This window comes from Callithrix jacchus, chromosome 3 (assembly GCF_049354715.1).
Source record: "Callithrix jacchus isolate 240 chromosome 3, calJac240_pri, whole genome shotgun sequence".
In the NCBI taxonomy this organism is placed as follows: Eukaryota; Metazoa; Chordata; class Mammalia; order Primates; family Cebidae; genus Callithrix; species Callithrix jacchus.
The window spans coordinates 47,217,041-47,237,597 of NC_133504.1; the positions used below are offsets into that span (position 1 = coordinate 47,217,041).

The following is a 20,557-nucleotide window of genomic DNA, read 5'->3' on the forward strand; positions in this document are numbered from 1 at the left end:
ATGAAAGTAATACATATCATGTTTCTCAAAAGAACCAAATTTTGTTGAATTTGATCTGTTGGTGTGTAGGAGGGAAAAGACAGAGCATCTGTGGAATATTTTATTAGTACTTTCAATTTTCAATTACTAGTAATAATGGAAACAGAATTCACGTGGCTATCTGAGTTTCATAACATCTATGAAGCATTAATATTAAGAAATTTCTTCATCCTCTCAAGACTTAGTCTTTCGCTTATATTTATAACAAGTAGAAATAATGATTTGTGTTTCATTTTGCTTTCTATCCGATGAAAAGATTGAAAAGGATAGGTACAAATTGGCTAATCCATACATCCAGTAATTGTAAAGATTGATTGCAATAATAGAAAGTCTTTGCCTTAGGTCATTTCAGTATTCTTGTTTCTTCTATTTATGTGTGATATTTGCTTTATCTTTTGCTTTAGCTTTATCACTTGGACATTGTGAGCCTCTTCATACTAACACAGATTTTTAATTTAATTTTCCACACTACTATGCCCACAATTTAGTGGAGTTCCCACCAGTCATATACAGTTCATACCTTGTAAGGTGACAAGCTAGGTCCCTCCCAGCCCTGACTTGGAGAGTAGTAAAAGAATAGAGTGAATTTGGAATAAACATATAGACATAAGCAGGGCTATGTTCTGTAATTATCCCTTTGTTTTTGTCACTAGGATCTTTCTTTTCTCTTTTGAATATATTACTCTAATGAGGTTTCAGTAAAGATAATGTTACATTAGTGACCTTCAATCTTCTGACAAGCCAGTCATCAAAAACAGATGGAAATAACAAAGTTAATAGTCTTTCTTAAGGAATTAGATTCTTATTTTTGTTTCCTAAAAGGGGTAACTCATTAAATTTGCTTAAAATTTGCACAACAATTCTAGCTCAAACATAAAATGTGAATAAATAAAATGCCAAAGATTTATGACTATACATTTTGTAGATAGTTTTTATTTTCTAAAGCTTAATCATTCTTTCACATTACTAATCAAATACCTCTTCATTATAGAAATTCTGTAAAGCCAAATGTTCAGGTCTGGTTTTTTTTTCCTAATAGCAAAATAAAATGCAGAAGTTTATTTCTTTCATGATAACAAATCATTACAAAAAGTAATCTGTAAATTTGATAAAAGTCTAATCAAAATTCTAACACAGATTAAGAAATTTTACAAATATTATAGTAATATTGACAAAGCAGAGGTAAAAAATGAGACAGAGAATAAGAAAAGAAATCTGAAAATAAAATGTGGAGACTTCTCTACTTAGCTATCAATAGTCATAATAGGGTCATGGCAACTAATATACTGTGATATTCACACACAGGGATGATAACCAAGACAAGGGAAAAGAACAGAGAATCTAGTAACAGGTCTGGTTTTTTAAATAAAACCTGTAGAAATTTTCTTTAGTGATGGAGGTTATACGTGAAGGTGTTATGAAAAGTCATCCCCTGGTGGCTCACGCCTGTAATCCCAGCACTTTGGGAGGCCGAGGCGGGTGGATCATGAGGTCAAGAGATCGAGACCATCCTGGTCAACATGGTGAAATGCTGTCTCTACTAAAAATACAAAAAATTAACTGGGCACGGTGGCACGTGCCTGTAATCCCAGCTGCTCAGGAAGCTGAGGCAGGAGAATTGCCTGAACCCAGGAGGTGGAGGTTGTGGTGAGCCGAGATCACGCCATTGCACTCCAGCCCTGACCCTAGTCATTCTTGATTCTAGATTTCCCAATGCTGGGATTATCAACCAGCTTCTGAGAGAACTGGTGAGGTTGGTTCACCACTCAGCTAACATAGCCTGCTTCTCTTCATTCACCTAGCTTTTAAGCTGTTAACATATAAGATTTGATTGTATCAGATTATTTCTATGTGGTGTAGAAACCAAACTGGGCAGAGTTTAAGCCAAATACATCCAATATGCCTAATCATTTGTGTCCAACTCATATGTGTTTGCCTCAGACTCACAGACTGCTTCCTAATCTTGTCCTCCAAAGTTCAGTGGCAAGTCTAGTTTCACAGTGAAACCATGGTTTAAGTACAATGTCAATTGATATGGAGAAAGAAATAATTAGAGTAACTTTCCTTAAGAGGTGGCTGTATGTGAGTAAGGTATTTAAGGTTTCATGAACTCTACAATCAACCCACTTAGAAATGAGATAATAGAATACAGAAAAAAAATTTGATCAAACCAAAATCTATTACTTTTAACATTTTGGCACAATTTCATCTGGTTTTCTTGTTTATGGATTTTTTTTTTTGGCCTCTAATTAAAAGCACAAGGTACATGAGATTTTTTCTTACAGTACAGTTATAATGTAAAATACTTCATAAGCATAACTTTTGTTGTTGAGGAATAATTCAATGCATGATATAGTAAAATGTGCTTATCCAGTCTTCCATTTCTGGACATTTATATTATTTCCTATTTTATTTTTGTATTGGAGTCCCAAAGACCACCCCAAGTTTGGTGATTCATTAGAGGGTCTCAGAGTACTTAGCATATGGTTGTAGTCATGGCTAAGATATATTACAGTGAAAAATTACAAAGTAAAACCAGCAAAGGGAAGAGGTACAGGAATGAAATCCACAAGAAACCAGGAGCAAGACTCCAGTAGTCCTCTCCCAGTATAATCACAAAGGATGCCCTTAATTTCTCCAGCAATAAATCATGACAACGTGTGTGAAGTGTTGTATACCTGGGACGCTTGATAAAAACTTAGTACCCAAGATTTTCATTGGAGCCTAGTCACATAGGCATACTCTGCCAAGCATGTATCAACATTCCAGATTTCTGGAAGGAAAGCAGATATTCAGCAAAAACCATATTGCTTGCACAATTGGTCTGGGTATAGTGAGACACCCTTATAATTTATGGAAAGTTTCATATCAGGAATTCTTTACCTGCTGAGTTCTAACATATCAACCAAAGATTAATTTTACAAGCAGATCTTGTTAAGAACAGCAGTCTCAAGCTTGCTATATTAAGTGTTTTCTGCATTATTATTATAAATAATGCTATAATAAACAATTACATTAATCTTTAGTCATATTTGAGATAATTTCCTTGTGAAAGACTCAGAAATTGGTATTACAAAAATTGGGAACTTTTAAAAGACTTTTATTACTGACAATTACTTTCCTAAAAGTCTTTTCAAATTTTCATTTTCATCAGGGATATATGAGTTCAGGCATCAAAGCCTTGGCTAAAATAGGTATGGTACATATGATTCATACATCAATATGTAATAAACTTGGAATAATTATTTTTGTAAAAAAATTGAATTATGTGAGAGGAAGAAAAAACTACTTAATTGTTGCTTCCTTTTTAGGTAGACCTCTAAGAAAATGCTTAATGATCACTCTTAAATGATCACTCAGTGTCCACTTTTCCCCAGGACCTCTGCCTTTCTTGCTTAGAAACCTATGCTTCACTATTATCTGTAAAGCATGTATCATGTAGTACCATAACAATCATTTGTATTACAAAATTAGTGCATATCCTGTTCCAGGAACTGTGGTTATGCAGACAGCAAAACAGTACCTGGGACACAGTCCCCATCCTGCTGGTGTTTGCAGCCCATTACCCACAACAGCTACATTTGGCAGGGTGCTTCCTGACAAAGATGACAAGTGTGCTGCCATCCAAGAAGCTTTTTCAAATTACAAAGTCAGATAGTAGCCCCTACATTGCAGAAGTAAATCTCTGATAGACTTGGTGTCAGGACTCCTGATTTTCTTAATCAAGAGTCTTCCCTTCATAATCCTAAGACCAAAGTTTTCTAAAGCTGCTATGACACAACAGGCTGCGTCTCTCCCTTCCTGGGAAGGTAATATGAGTTTTGACTGTTATCTAAAGATATGGTTGTTCACACCCTTTGCCCCCCACCACACCCACCCCCCAAAAGGTGCCATTGAGGGCATATTTAAAGGAAACATTACTTTTTGTATGTATCTTTATTAAAGGAAGTTTAAACAAATTGTATTTTCTCATTTGCAAATGCAAAATGTTCTCTTTAGAAATTTAGTTTCAATCTAATGCCTCCTTAGAGGCAAATATTTCTAAAGTTTGTTTTGCTTTCTCCATATATTGCTTTTGTCATAATTTTAACATAATTTTTGCCTATTTTTACCTAAAGTTATATAGGCTTATTTTTAATGTGTTTTCTCTAAAATTGCCATTAGTTATGATTAATTGCAAAACATTAGGAAAATACAGAACATTATCATGACAGTTATATATTATTCTGCTACCCAAAGATAATTGCTGTTAATTTTTTTTCTTTTAGTTAAGTCATCCAGCTTTATAGGAACACCCAGAGGCTGTTCCTATGATATAATGAAGAGCTTTGTGAAGGGCAAGTCATGATTCAGGTGATTCAGTTTGAGTTGATAAAAAGGAGAAAACTCATATTTTAAGTTGTGAGAAAATAAAAATCGCCATTATACTGGGTCTCTGGGTACATGTTCCAAACCAAATAAAATGTTTAGTCTTTGTAAGTGCATAGCAGAGCAAACTCATTATTGTTTCTTTGGACAATAATAGAACGGGATTCAATTTGAAAGCTCATTTCATTTGAATTGTGAGTGAGTTCAAGTTTATACCCTAGGGGAAAAAAATGGTTTGATTCCTGAAAAAGTAGAATATGCAGAGTAGAAACTGTGAGATAAAGCCAGGCAGGACCATACTTTAAGACCAAGCTATAGAATCCATGTAATTACCCCTGATCTTATGAGAAGTGCATTTATTGGTGAGGGGAATAACTGCTGGTTCTCTTTTACTGTGGTTTCTAAATTCTTTTCTTGATTCATGCCTTGGTTTTCACTTAAGTGTTTTCTGAGCAGATTTTCAGAGCCTTGGTATATTTGAGAATGATTTTTTTTTTCTGGCTTTAATACATTGAAGATAATTTTGTTATAAAATTTATTTAACTTTTCACTTTCCTGAAAATTCTGTTGGTGGTATATATTATTTATTGATTATTTTGCTGTTTTGCTGTTTCACAGAATAAATTTGAGAATAAACTGGAGTTTATACACTTGTAGATGTTTTTCTTCTTGAATATGCATGAAATTTTCTTTATTCTTATTATTTAAATTTTGTTTACTCCTGTAATTTTGCAGAATATACTTGTATACAAGTCTCTTAATAAAGTTTTCCCAAAATGCAATGAACTCCGATAGTCAGATGATTCAAATCTTTTGTTTAGCTCAGAAAATCATTACATAGTATGTTTTCTTCATTTCTGATTATTCTAGTTTCATTTTCAGTAATGTGTCTAGTTCCTTTGATGGATATTTATTTTTTTGTACTCTTAATCTATAATCTTCTCTCTCATAATTCTCATCTTTGGATGCTTTTCTTCTGCATTCTAGGAGTGCTTGCCAAATTCAGTCATTTGATATTCTGTGCTGTCACTTATACTTCTACAAACTCTGAAGTACATTTTTATTCCGCCATTAAATTTTTGTTTCTTTGTATTTCTTGCCTTTTAAAAATGCTAATTTTCATTTTTATTTGATTTACAATTATTATTATTAAACTCTTAGTTTTTTTCTCATTGTTTTGGCTTCTATTTAAAAGAGTTGGCTTATTACAATATAGTGAGAATGCCAAGCACTTTTCTAAAATTTTCCCTGGGTCTAGCTGAATATTTTTAGACCTAAACACTTTTACTGAATTTTTAGAATTGTAGACTGTGTTAGTTTCACTTTGGCTGCTGTAACAAATTACTGCAACCCTGGTAACTTGAAACAATCCCCAATTTTTTTCTTATATTTGTATTTTTTTCTTATATTTGTAGAGGCTATAAGTTTGAAATGAATTTCACTGAATTATGTCAAGGTGTCTTCAGGACTAGTTCCTTCTGGAGACCCTAGGGAAGAATCTGTTTCTGTGCCTTTTCCAGTTTATGAAGGCTACCTGCATTCCTTGGCTCATGATCCCTTTTTCACATCACTCCATTCTATTTTCTGCCTCATTACATCTCTTCTTATGTAGTAAAGTCTTCCTCTGACACTCTTGTAATGACACTTGTCATTCCATTTGGGGCCCACGAGGGCAGTCCTGGATAATCTCCCTTCCCATTTCAGAATCCTTGATTTAATCACAGTTGCAAAGTCTCTTTTGCCATATAAGCTAACATTTATAGGTTTCAGAGATTAGGACATGGGTATCTTTCTGACTGGTCTACTACAAAGGCCTTTTCCCTTGTGTCAGAGTCACAGGTAAGCTTCAAGATAGACCTGGGCTCATACAGCCTCTTACCCGCTATCTGAACTTGAGCAAGTGACTTAATGTGTTTTCTCTTCTGTCAAATGGAACATCTGCCTCATAGTGTTATTCTGCAGCATAGTTCAGGTAATGTGTGTAAATTGTTTAGTAATTTGAGTCTTCAATAAGTGTTAACAAGCATTACCATGATTAATGTAGGCCCTAGTTTATTTACTTTGTCCCAGATAAGGAGAAATTGATCTATGTATGCAGTGAATGATTACAAATAGAAAGAACATTTTGATTTTTCTCAGGGATGAGAAAAATCTAGTTCTATAGTTGATGATTGAGTGTCAATGCCTGGTTCTCTAACTAATTCCCAGTAACTTGCAGAGGCATTTGTCTTGAACAATTGAGCTCTGCTGAAGTGGAGACTTTCCTATTCCACACCTTCATTATTATTTTTAGCTATTTAGATCATGAAAAATTACAATCTCCATTATGTATTGTTATTAATACCTGCCAGCCCCAGCCTCTGCACAGAGCTCTTTCCTTACAATCAGACTGTATCAAACAAAGAGCCAGGGCTACTTTCTTTCCTAATTGTTGTCTTGGAGTTGTAGTGTCTAAGTGGATTGGGGTAGATCAAGGTAGGAAAAGGGAATCAGTTATTTGAAAGCAGCACCTACATTGTAGAGAAACATTTTTTGTTCTTTGTTTTCTGTATTTTTTTCCTTGGAATTTATTAAGCATCTTTCTACCATCTTTCAGATTAGGATGGGATGAGTATATTATTATGTAAAAGTCACTAATTGCTTTGCTCAATTCTCTTCCATTATCCTAATTAAATTTTCTTCTCAATTGCAAATTGGTAAATGCTTAGATTTGTTTTCTGTGACCTTGAGATTTTCATCTTCTCCTTTATCATTATAGTATTTTAGTCAGGTTGTAAAGGGGCTGCCTCACAGATGAAGGTAACAAACCATATTGAACCAGAAGTCTTTTTTTTTTTAACATTTTTTATCCACTATTAGCTTCAAAGTATCTACCAAACTTGTTCGAATACAAATACTTGGCAATTCAGAAAGATGTCATGCAACAGTGATGCTACTGTTCTATATCACATTCTTTTCTAATCAGTTTAAGTTTCCATACATTTTCTAACCCACCTTAAGCTTGTTTGTTTCTTATTATTTGCTCTCTATCTACAAACCTCTGGTCCCATCAGATAGCTGAAAAAGGATTAGAAGTATATATTATTTGCTGTCTCAGCATATGTATTAGTCACAGTTCTCTAGAGGGACAGAACTAATGGAATATATATATACTCATAAATATATGTGAGTTTATTAAGTATTAACTTACACAATCACAAAATCCCACAAAGATCCCACAATAGGGCATGTGAAGAGCAAGAAGAGCCAATCCAACTTCCAAAACTGAAGAACTTGGAGTCTGATGTTCCAGGGCAGGAAGCATCCAGCACAGCAGAAAGATGTAGGCCAGGAGGCTGAGCCAGTCTCTCTTTTCATAATTTTGCCTGCTTATATTCTAGCTGCACTGGCAGCTGATTAGATTATATCCACCCAGGTTAAGGGTAGGTCTGCCTTTCTCATTCCACTGACTTAAATGCTAATCTTTTTTGGCAGCACCCTCACAGACATACCCAACATCAATACTTTGTATCCTTCAATCCAAACAAGTCCACACTCAGTATTAACACACGAAGTGTTAAACACAAAGTATTAAACAGAACATATTACGAAAAGAACTATCCATATATCTTAGAAATGTTATAAAATAAATTGGTGTCCATGATTATTAACTGGCATTCACTAGATATACATAATTTAGTCGATCGAATCTTTCAGGACTCAGAACATGATACCCCAAAAATATGATGCCTTGGCATGCTGAGTATTTTGGGCTGCAAGGATTGGGAGGACAGTAGAATCAGGAAGCCCTCTATGAATTTTTCTCCCTAGAAGCTGGACATAGAAACTAGAATTCCTCTCCTCCAAACCTAGCCATAAAACCCAGAAATTTCACTCCCTGACTTCCTCCATTCCCTCCTGAAGACACTTGTAATAAATGTCCTGCCCCATGCCTAGAAGCCAAGAAGAATCTGAAGACATAGGCCTTGCTGAGGTTACCCTAGTTTACTATCATAAGGTCATACCCCATTATTGTCCAATCATACTTCTACATGACTGTCCATTCTTCATAAAAAAATTTTCCCTGAGTCTTTGGATCTTCCTTTCTGAAGCCTCCCATGTTACACAAAAGTTTGATAAATAAGCTTCTTATACTTTTCTCTTGTTAATCAGTCTTTGATGTAGGGATGTTACCTTCATGAACTTCCAATGAGGAAAATATATTACTTTTACTCCCCTACAAATCTTTGGTTTTATTGAATCCTTTTTGAAACAGCTTATTATAAGAAAACAAAAGAAGGTAGTTTAATTTTAGAATATATGCCTTGTTAATTTTGTACTGTAATTTCAACACATATGAATTGATTTAAATGGACATTTCAGTCATTTAATCTAAAATTTAAACTAATGTAACAGATGGAATTCAGCCACCCAAGCAGGCTTCTGGGGTTTGATTATTCAAATGATTAAGATGCTATTTGTCAACTCTAGTTTACCACCCCTTTTAATTATATAGATAATCAAACTAAGAACTGCTAATTCTGTCTCCTAACTATTAATTGTTTGTAATTACCTACAGATTAAAACTGCATGTGCAATTAACTCAAAGAATTAATTGATACAAGAGAATTGATAAAAGGGAAACAGAACGAGTTTGGCATAAAAGAGGCTCTAGGGACACAGGACCACTAAACCCAGTAATGTCTTTGGTTTCATCATATCCTAATAAAGATACATTTTCATTTGAACTTCCTTCGACTCTGTGGAAGGCAGATGTACATACTGTTTCTTAAGAGCCTGTGGTTTCTAAGTTGACTTACACAGTGTATTTTTAAACTCTGAACTGCTATTGCTTTTGGGTCTTTTGCTGAAATCTAGGTCCATTGAACAAATGTATTGACTTGCGATATGAAGATAATATTTATCACTACAAAAATTATAGCTGTAGGGAAAGTCTTAACTACCTAAGAACTTTTCTTTCCTTCCTTTTCTTTCCCTTGTTTCTTTTCTCCTTCCCTGACATTATCACCTGTGGTAGATGATCTTTTCAATTTTATGTGAGTCATTTGTATAATTTAGGCCTCTAAAATAACAACTGCTTATTATGTTTTGGAAATGTCTCCCACCTCTGTAAATAATTGGCTAATTGTTAACTACATAAATTTGAATAAAAACAAAATAAAATTGAAAAATGATTACCATTATAAAGATCAAGATGATGCTAGAAAGTGAGGGGAGAGGGTCTGGTGAAAAATATCTAAAAACCAGAATTTAAAAAACCCATTTTTAAGGATTTTCTTTTCCTTTATGTATTTATTTCAGTTGAATTATGTGGGACCTTTCACTCTTACAGTTTTGTTGGTTAGCCTTGTAATCAATGCCAAATTTGGTTCTAATCCAGGAACGTGCACACACGCACATACACATACACACACACACACACACTGGGCACACCATTATATATTCAGTTTTATGACACATACAAACCAAGTGAAAGACTTTTAAGTCTAGATATGCAAGTTAGACATGCAGAAAGACAGCACACTAACATGAATTAATATTTTTTTGATGATAGTCTAAAATACTGAACAAATGCAAAGTCAGAAAGGTGTCAGTATGAGTACTTATTTAACAATTTTTTTTAATATTCAAGGATTGCTACTTTTTAACTCCTTGTTAAACTGATGTGACCATTTTGGTTTCTTTCTAAATCTTGATCTTGATACTGCATTTTCCTCAGATTTGTTTACGATACTTTGTTCTGTCCTGCTGACTGATGACTGGGATTAAGATTTCTTTTCCACTTATGTATACAGCCTGCTCTTGTGCATATGTGTACACACACATGCACACACACACACACACTTGGGATTCAGAGCTTTTTTTTCTATGTGGCATTATCTGTGAAGATTGTTGACTCCAGGAAGGGTTTGTGAAGATTTAGTCTGATTAATGACTTTGGTCTTCATCAAACTATTAGCTTTTATAACTTTCCACCGACTTTGTGGAATAAACTGGAATTTGTTGCATGTCACCTTCTGTGCCTGGCTTCTAAGGAGGAGTGATTAGCATATATCAGTGTGTGAATGATTACCTTGAGGATTTTAGTGGAGGCTTTACTGCTTCCTGAAGCGGAAAAGTTATAGCTATATTTTCTAGAATGATACCTATGTACTGGGAGAAAATAATGCATCGTGTTTTCAACTCTGTGAGTCTGTTTTGTGAGTAAACAAGATAAAATATTTGAAAATGCTCTGGAGTCTATTGGAAAAATAAGTTATATAGGTTTTAGTTTTATATTGAGTTGTACTCTTCAATGATCAAGAAGATATCCTCTTTGCCTATAAGATTCCACTTCTTCAGACCTATTATTATTATTTTTAATTACAGAGGAATTTTATTTATTTAATTTTATTTTTTAAATTGGCACATAATAATTCTATACATTTGTGGAGATACAGAGTGGTGTTTTTACACATATAATGCATAGTGAACAGATCAGAGTAATTAACATATTCATCATCTGAGACATTTGTCATTTCTTTATGTTGGAAATGTTCAATATCCTCCTTCTTATTCACCAGTGTTTACATAGCTACCTTGTTCACATTGCTAATGAATCAGAAACACAGAACAGTTCCAAGTAAGTATAATCCTTGCCTTGGAAGAGTTTATATATTCAAAAAGGAGATTGGAAAGAGAAGCACAATCATATAAAATATTTATGAGATGTCACTTACTGTATGTAGTAGTGCATTAAGAAGAGTGGGTAGGCCAGGAATGGTGCTGATGAATTGGAGAAAACTTTGAATTAGTTAAGAGGGCATTATAAGAAATGTAAGGGTGTACACATCTTAATAACTCTTGTGTTACTCTTTTATACTCTCTTGGCCTTATAAAGCTGCCAAATGAAAGTATAAAGAGCATGGCCTTTCCCTTGTTGTCTTCTTCTTAGGTACTAAAATGCTCAGATTCTCTATAGGTTACTCATTATTGGCATTTGCTTCCATTAAAAAATTTCACAGATTCACATTGAATTGTGATTCAAATATGATTGTGTTGCCTCTTCTAGAGATTTTGCCTTTTTGAAAGAGGGCACAGACTCTCAACTGAAATGGAAGAAATATATATAAAATTAAAATGAGGCAAGAATGTATATTTACTAATTAGGATGTCTCTGAGATAACATTACGTTTTCATTATTTTATGTTACTTCATTGCCTCTCCATAGACCACTAAACTTTATGATCCTGTAAATAAATGGAAGCAATGAAGTGAGAGAATTTCTTACTTTCAAGTTTTCTATAACTTTATATAAAACTAAGCAGTCCATGGATGACTTTATTAAATTGAAAGTTTCAGGAAAGACTATGTATATATACGCACACACATATATACACATTATCATCTATACCCATATATACATGTGTGTGTGTGTGTGTGTGTGTGTGTGTGTGTGTGTATAGATATGAAGGCAAATTGGAAATATGACGATAGTTTGATTCATTTGGATGACAGGATTGAACTGAATTTTCTTTTTAAATGATTAATATCTCTGAGAAATAAATGGATAAATAAATCCTAAATCTCCTTTCCATGATTAAAGTAAAAAGGTTTCTGTAGAAATCTTATGTACCAACTGTCATGAGACAGAAGAAATATGGGGTGATGCTGGCTCAACTTTTGTGCTTTCAACCTATTTACCTTAAATACTTTTAATAACTTAATTTACTTGGCAATTTCAAAACTTGTGCCTTATAATAATACTGAATTTTCTTTTAAAGTATGTAACACTGAGAGGTTTTCCTTTTATTTTTATAAGTGCTATTCACCAATATGATTTCACTTTAAGATTCCTTTAAAAAAAGAAGATGTTCTTCAGGAGGACACCATGAAGACAATGAACCTACTAGTTTTTTGATGGGTATGCTATGCAATAAAAGCATGAGAGTCTTACCTTATGAAGGAGCCAATTAATTGACGCCTCTCTCTATGCAATCCTATCACTTCTTCACTTCTCTCCGATTAGATGACAAGATGTGATTTTAGTACAGAATAGTGAGCCCATAAAGATGATTTGCTTTACTCTTTGCAACAGTAAGCAATATAATCAGTGTGTACTTTTCCTGGATAAATATTGTTTAATCTACATTGATATTTCTAACAGACAAAGTGTTCTATGACTGGAGAGGATTTGTGCCGACAAGGTCTTTCCGTTTGGCTTGTGACTCCGGTCGAGTTAGTTTCTCTCAATCATCATCAATATTTCAGGATTATTATAATGTAAGTATTTATAAAACTATATGTAGAGTGGAATTACCATTTTTCCAGTAAATTATTGAGTTAATTTTAAAGAAAGCACTTGAGATTTTACTATGGACCTATTTCAGTCCTAAGATACTTCTCCATTGATATTCTTTTTTTCTGAAGCAATGCTTTAGTTCTGTTCTTTTGTCTTGCTTAAATCATGCTGATCACCCTAACCCACAATATGCATGTCATTTTTTTATTTGAAAAGCGTTAGTCAAAGTGATCATCACATGGTTTGCCCCAAATGTGTTAGTACATCAACTATTTTTGTAATGGTACATAGACTATCCAGAAAACATAATGAAGGCCAGGGGAGAATGTAGACATCTGTTAAAGGCATGATAATGGAAGGATTAAAAAAGCCAAGGGCAGTTTTATGATCACATGTTGATGGTTTTCTGAATGAAGACTCTAATCCAGGGCATGACAACCTGTGATCTAAAAGTAGAGTTGGTACTTTAAATTCATCTGTTTGTTAAAGGAAGTCCTAATACATACATGTGAATAGTAGAAGAAACTCATATTATTCAGACATCTTTAGCTACAATTTCTTAAAAGGTCACATAATGCTATTTTACCACATTGTATTTCTTACTGTCTGTAAATATGTCTGGGTTTCTTGCATCTCTCACATGTTCTGTTCTGTGTGTGAATATGTCTGTCGTGTAATGGTATGATCTCAGCTCATTGCAACCTCCACCTGCTGGGTTCAAATGATCCTCATGCCTCAGCCTTCCAAGTAACTGGTATTACAAATGCCTGCCGCCACACCTGCCTAATTTTTGTATTTTTAGTAGAGACAGAGTTTCATCCTGTTGGCTAGGCTGGTCTTGAACTCCTGACCTCAGGTCATCTGTTCACCTTGGCTTCCCGAAGTGCTGGGATTACAGGTGTGAGCCACTGCGCCTGGCCACATTATCTTTCTTCTGTACTAATGCATCCTTGGTGTCATATTGGATTAGGACTCTACCCTTATAACCTCATTTAATCTTAATTACTTTCTTCAAGGCCTTATCTCCAGTGGATATTAGAACTACTGCATATGAATTTTAAGGGGACACAACTTAGTCCATAACATTATTAGACAACTGAAATATATTTTACAAAATTATTTTTTCTATCTGTTGAATAGTTCTTAATCTGTCATTTTAAATAACACATGTTGAATTTTTATATTTTTTTTCTGTAAACCAAACCTTTTAAGTTTGGGTTTGTTGCCTAGGTATACATGTGCCATAAGTGGTTTGCTGCACTTATCAACCTGCTACCTAGGTTTGGGTTTGTTACACAGTTATATGTGTGTCATGGTGGTTTGCTGCACCTATCCACCCACACCTGGGTTTTAAGCCCTGCATGCATTAGTTATCTGTTCTTGTGTTCTCCCTCCCCTCCCCATACCCCACCACCGCCCGACATGCCCTGTGTGTGTTGTTCCCCTCCCTGTCTCCAAGTTCTAAGTAGTCTTTTTTCATTTTAAATGAAAATAATTTAAAATTATTGTTTATAAATTTATATTTTATAAAATATACATAACATAAATTTTACCATTTTTAAGTTTATAGTTTGGTGGCATTCATCACAATCACATTGCTGTGTCACCTTCATCACTTTCCATCTCCAGGGCTTTTTTATCTTCCTAAGCTGAAACTCTTCATTATTAAACACTAATTGTCTGTTTGTCCTTGCCTTGATGCCCTGGAAACCACCATTCTACTTTCTGTCTTCGTGAGTTTGACTTCTCTAGGTGCCTCATATAAGCAGAATCATAGAATATTTGTTCTATTGTGACTGGCTTATCTCAGCATGTTTTCAAAGTTCATACACATTGCATCATGTGTCAGAATTTCTTAGGCTGAATAATATTCCATTGCATGTATATACTACATTTTGTTTATCCATCCTCCCATCAATGGACACTTGGGTTGCTTCCATCTTTTGGATATTTTGAGTAATGTTGCTACGAACATGGGTATACAGGTATTGTTTGAGTTCTACTTTTACTTTTTCAGGTGTGTACCCAGAAGTGTAATTTCTAAAACATATTGTATTTCTCTGTTTAATTTTTTGAGGACTTACCATATCATTTTTCACAGCAGCTGTACCATTTTACCATCCCACTAGGGTAGAATCAAAGGCACAGGAAACTTGGTCTTTGATGTCATTGGAAGAGAGATAAATATAACATATTCTACTTAGAAGAACTCTTTACAGCTTAGTTACTCTTATCACAATCTTAATTTGCTACAATAACAAAGTCAGTGTAGATATGCTTTCTTTAGGCTAGAAGAACACTGTGCTTTTTAAGCCTGAAGTGCTTTTTAAAATGTATTTTGTATCCTCACGTTTTTAGTTCTAATGAAAAAAATTCAGTAGTGCTATATGACTTTATGCTTTAATGTTTCACTTCTGCAACCATGTGTTTATTGTATGAGCATTATATTAGAATTTCCAGTTACTTTAAGCAGTGGCACATGGGCCTCTGAAACTTTTTAATGTAAAATTTTGAAAACTGCTTCCTGAAGAAACAGTTTCTGATATTACTTTTTATGGTCTCTGAAGTACTAAGATATTTTTAACCTTAATTATCCTGAAAGATAATATATATCTAAGGTGAGTGAGACCCATGAATATAATTCCTGGTGTAGTTCTTCTTTAAAATATTTGCTAACTTTATGATAATGTATGAAGCAATCTTGGAACATATAATGTGGAGCATTGCAGTTGTGGTTGAAAAAAAAATCTAGCCTTGGTATTTATCACAATTCTGAGACACGAAAATCAATGCACTTATCAATAATGTTCTTAAAATAGGATAAGAACAAATATTGGCAGAAATTTGTATAAGTGATTTCTAGTTAATACTTGAAAATACAGAAGAGAGTGAAATAACTATAATTAATTAGCTGTCAATATGGCAGGACTCTCCTCAGCAAGTGGCTAATGTACTATGTTGCAGTGGTCCTAAGAGTCAAGAAGGTGTCCCTGAGAAGAGCTCTGCCAGTTGGTGATACCCTAGACCAAGCTCTTGTCCAACCTGCAGCCTGTGGGCCACATGCAGCCCAAGATGACTTTAAATGAGGCCCAACACAAATTCGTAAACTGTCTTAAAATATTATCAGATTTTTTGGCAATTTTTCTTTTTAGCTTGTCAGCTATCCTTAGTGTTAGTGTATTGTATGTGTGGCTCAAGACAATTCTTCTTCCAATGTTGTCCTGAGAAGCCAAAAGACTAGACACCCTTGCCCTAGAATGAGGAAGAGCTGACAAGGGAGTGTCTGTCCTGCATGAGTACATGCATGTTGCAGTGGTGATAGAATCCAGGGATACCAGGAAAATTATTCCAGCCCCAGAAAGAACAGCTGTGGCTGTTCAAGGTAGAAAGACAGGATACATCTCAGAGACTGAAAGAAATTCAGTGTGGCAAAAGCACAGCATGCTAGAGAGAAAGTGACAAGAAATGAAGCTGAAGAAATAAGCAAGGACCCATAATCAAGTGCCCTGTAGGTCTCTTTAATGAGTTTATGCCCTAGGATAGGAGGAAGCCATTCAGTTACTTTACAGCTTCTTAACTCTCAGTGAAAAGAATTTGCCTAACCTTGACGCTTGAAGTAAAGGATTACAAGCAAATAGAATTTAGTCTCATGGCCGGGCACGGTGGTTCATGCCTGTAATCCCAGCATTTTGGGAGGCCGAGGCAGGTGGATCATGAGGTCAAGATATCGAGACCATCCTGGTCAACATGGTGAAACCCTGTCTCTACTAAAGATACAAAAAATTAGCTGGGCATGGTGGTGCATGCCTGTAATCCCAGCTACTCAGGAGGCTGAGGCAGGAGAATTGCCTGAACCCAGGAGGTGGAGGTTGCAGTGAGCCGAGATCGCGCCATTGCACTCCAGCCTGGGTAAGAAGAGCGAAACTCCGTCTAAAAAAAAAAAAAAAAAAAGAATTCAGTCTCATAAAGGTTGCATTATACATTGTCTTCAAAGAACACATTATGGACTTCTGGACATTTGGCTTTTCCCTTCTACCCTGAATACTTCCACCAAGGGAGCACATCCTACACGAGTGAGGACAATAAAAAGAGTTGCTGGTCATATTTTCTTAAAAACATCCTTATAGAGGCCGAGGCGGGAGAATCATGAGGTCAAGATATCAAGACTATCCTGGCCAACATGGTGAAATCCTGTCTCTACTAAAAAAATACAAAAATTAGCTGGGTATGGTGGCACGCACCTGTAGTCCCAGCTACTCAGGAGACTGATGCAGGAGAATTGCTTGAACCCAGGAGGCGGAGGTTGCAGTGAGCCAAGATGTCACCCCTACACTCCAGCCTGGCGCTGGTGACAGAGAGAGACTGTCTAAAAAAGAAAAAAATCAAACATATAGGTTTAGGTCATGAAAAAAACAAAAACAGGTCATTAGTTTTGTAGAAACATATTGTTTAAAAGTGAAAATAGGAATTTCAGGTATAACTTAAGTTCTTCACATCAGGTTGATTTTGACCATAGAATGGATTGACTAGATTTTAATATATGAAATTTTTCATTTTTCTCTGGAGAAATTTCTTGAACCATTTTGGTAAAATGAATATTTTAAGAATCTAAGGAGATTTACTTCTTCTGACTTGGAAATTTCAACATCTTTTTAAAATTTCTTACCAACTTGTTTTGTCCAATGGGTATGCGATTGAAGAATATTATTACATAATAAAAAATAGTAAATTAACTTTTATTATGTAAAGCATATTTGCTCATCTTTTTCCTCCCTCATCACATTTTCTTCTCTTTGCCCTTTTTCTTCTCTCTTCCAAAACATTTGAGGAAGTACTATAATTATATTCATATATTCATTCTAATGGGTTACATTTGATAAATGATCGTTATGTTATTTGATTTTCTGACCTTTCTATGAATTAGCACAAATCATTGGAATGACTAAATTAAAAATTCTTTTTATTCATATGATTTCCTAATATTGGGGGTCATTTTATTCAGAAACAAAATCACTTTTGTAAAATTCTATAGTGGACTTGGAATTAACTCTGGTCTTGAGTTAACAGTTAAGTGACTATAATTTTTTTCTTTTTTTTGACATTTTGAATAGCATTCCAGTAGTTAATTATTATCTATGATTTGTATTTGTTTTGTTCCTACTGTAAGGAATAGTGATATTCAAGGTTGTACATTATCTTTAAACTTCTCAATTTTAATTTTGAAATGCATATTTATTTTGCTATGAAATATTAAAGTATGATTGTCTTTGACAAAATTACATAGATATTTACTTTGAAAAAAACACATATTTAACTTACATAGTTACAGTTAAAAGCCCACTTTTAAATTTTTTTAAAAAATGTATTGTGCAATTTAGAGCACAGGAATTGTTCCTGCTTTGCTACTTTTAGTACAAGTCGTATCATGTCTTTGTGATCCATCTTGCTCCTTTGAAAATGAATGTACATATGTATGTATGTATTAATAACTCACATTGTTGCACAAAGGTTGTAAACCTGTGTCTAAGAGGGTGACAAAAATGACCGCAGAAACATGTAAATGAGAAAATTGATGGAAAAATAAAATGAAGCTAAGGTTATTTTGGACATACATAAAATAATTCACTTGGTAGCGATGGTTATGAATGTGCTTTGGAGCTTTCCACTCATAATTGTGAGAAGAGTAATATGGTTTGGCTCTGTGTCCTCACCCAAATCTCATCTCCAATTGTAATCCCCATGTGTCTGGGGAAGGTCCTGGTGGGAGGTAATTGAGTCATGAGAATGGATATCCCCCTTACTGTTCTTGTGTTAGTGAGTTTCTACAAAATCTGGTTGTTTGAAAGGGTGTTGCACTTCCTCCTTTGTTCTTTCTCTCTCCTTACAGCATGTAAGATGTGCTCTGCTTCCCCTTTGCCTTCCACCAGGATTGTAAGTTTCTTGAGGTCTCCCAGCCATGTAGAACTCTGAGTCAATTAACTTTTCTTTATAAATTAAAAACAATTAATAATTATGAATATGTAATAGTTGTACATTTCCACAGGGTACATATATTTTGATACAACATGTAATTATCAAATCTCAAGCATTTATTACTTCTTTGTGTTAGAAACATTCCAATTCCACGTTTTACGTTATTTTGAAATATACAAGAAATCATAGTTACTGTAGTTGCCCTATTGTTCTACTGAACACTGGATCTTATTCTGTCTGTCTAAATATATTTTTGTACCCATTAATCATATCTTCTTTATCTCATCCTTCCCACTACCCTTCCAAGCCTCTGGTAACCATCATTTTACCCTCACTCTTCATGAGATCAAATTATATTTTAACTCTCATATATGAGTGAGAACATGCAATATTTATTCTTTTGTGCCTGACTTATTTTACTTTACATAATGTCCTTGAGTTCCATCCATGTTTTTGCAAGTGACAGGATTTCATCCTTTTTATGAATAATATTCTATTGTGTATATGTACCAGATTTTCTTTATTCATTCATTTGTTGATGGACTTTTAAGTTGGTACCATATCTTGGATTTGTGAATACTGGTGCAACAAACATATGAGTACAGCTATTTCTTTGACATACTAATTTCCTTTCCTTTGGATATATACCCATCAGTGGTGTTGCTGAATCATATAGTAGTTCTGTTTTTACTTTTTGAGGAACCTCCATACTGTTCTTCATAGTGGCTATATTAATTTACATTTTCCATTTCTCTACATTCTCACTAGCATACATTATTCTGTTTTTTTTTTTAATAAAAGCCATTTTAACTGGGTTGAGATGATATCTTGCTGTGGTTTTGATTTGCATTACTCTGATGATTAGTGAAATTGAACATTTTTTCATATACTTGGCCATTTGTATGTCTTCTGAGAAATGTTTTTTCAGATCTTTTGCCTATTTTAAAATCAGATTATTTGTCTTTTCCTATTGAATAGGAAAAGTTTGGGCTTTTTACATGTTTTGGTTATTAGTCCCTTGTTAGGTGTGTAGTTTGCAAATATTTTCCCCCATTTTGTTGGTTGTCTCCACTTCGGTGATTTCCTTGCTGTGAAGCAGCTTTTAAACTTAATATGATCCCATGTGTTAATTTCTGCTTTGGCTACCTGTACTTTTTAGGTCTTACTCAAGAAATATTTGCTAAAACCTACGTCCTGGGAGTGTTTACCCAGTATTTTTTTCTAATCTTTTCATAGTTTCAAGTTTTATATTTAAGCCTTTAATTCATTTTGGTTTGGGTTTTGTATTGATAAGTGAGTAAAATTGTTGGAGGATTTTGAGTTGCTAGTGTTGTTCTCTCCCTCAGACTCTGTAAGAAGTGAGTAACAGAAAGTTTATTGGTCAGTGACATATGGTGTGTTCATGATACCACAAGGAAAATGCTTATTTTAGTTTTGCTTTTTAAGTTTCAAAGGTGTCATTGACAAATAAAGCCAAAAATATCTCTTTTATAAACTCTCAGGAGATATAAAGAGCCCATGTAAAGATGAAATGTGAAAGAAAGTTGTGTCTATCTTGCAAAAATACTCAGCATTAAGACATACTGGAGAACATCATTCTCAGCAAACTGACACAAGAACAGAAAATGAAACACCGTATATTCTCACTCATAGGCGGGTGATGAAAGATGAGAACACATGGACACAGAGAGGGGAGTACTAAACACTGGGGTCTATTGGGGGGAAAAGGGGAGGGACAGTGGGAGGGGGAGGTGGGGAGGGATAGCCTGAGGAGAAATGCCAAATGTGGGTGAAGGGGAGAAAGCAAACAAAACACACTGCCATGTGTGTACCTATGCAACTGTATTGCATGCTCTGCACATGTACCCCAAAACCTAAAATGCAATAAAAAAATAA

General features: G+C 34.5%; 1 protein-coding gene across 3 annotated transcripts in view; it reads left to right on the plus strand.

Moving 5' to 3' along the window:
• Window positions 1-20,557, plus strand: part of IQCM (IQ motif containing M) — a 495,919-nt gene that overhangs the window by 199,272 nt on the left and 276,090 nt on the right. For all 3 annotated transcript variants that reach the window (XM_035292858.3, XM_078367842.1, XM_078367841.1), the window contains exon 7: window positions 12,554-12,669. In XM_035292858.3, the coding sequence (XP_035148749.3) occupies window positions 12,554-12,669 (116 nt within the window). The remainder of the gene's footprint in view (window positions 1-12,553; window positions 12,670-20,557) is intronic.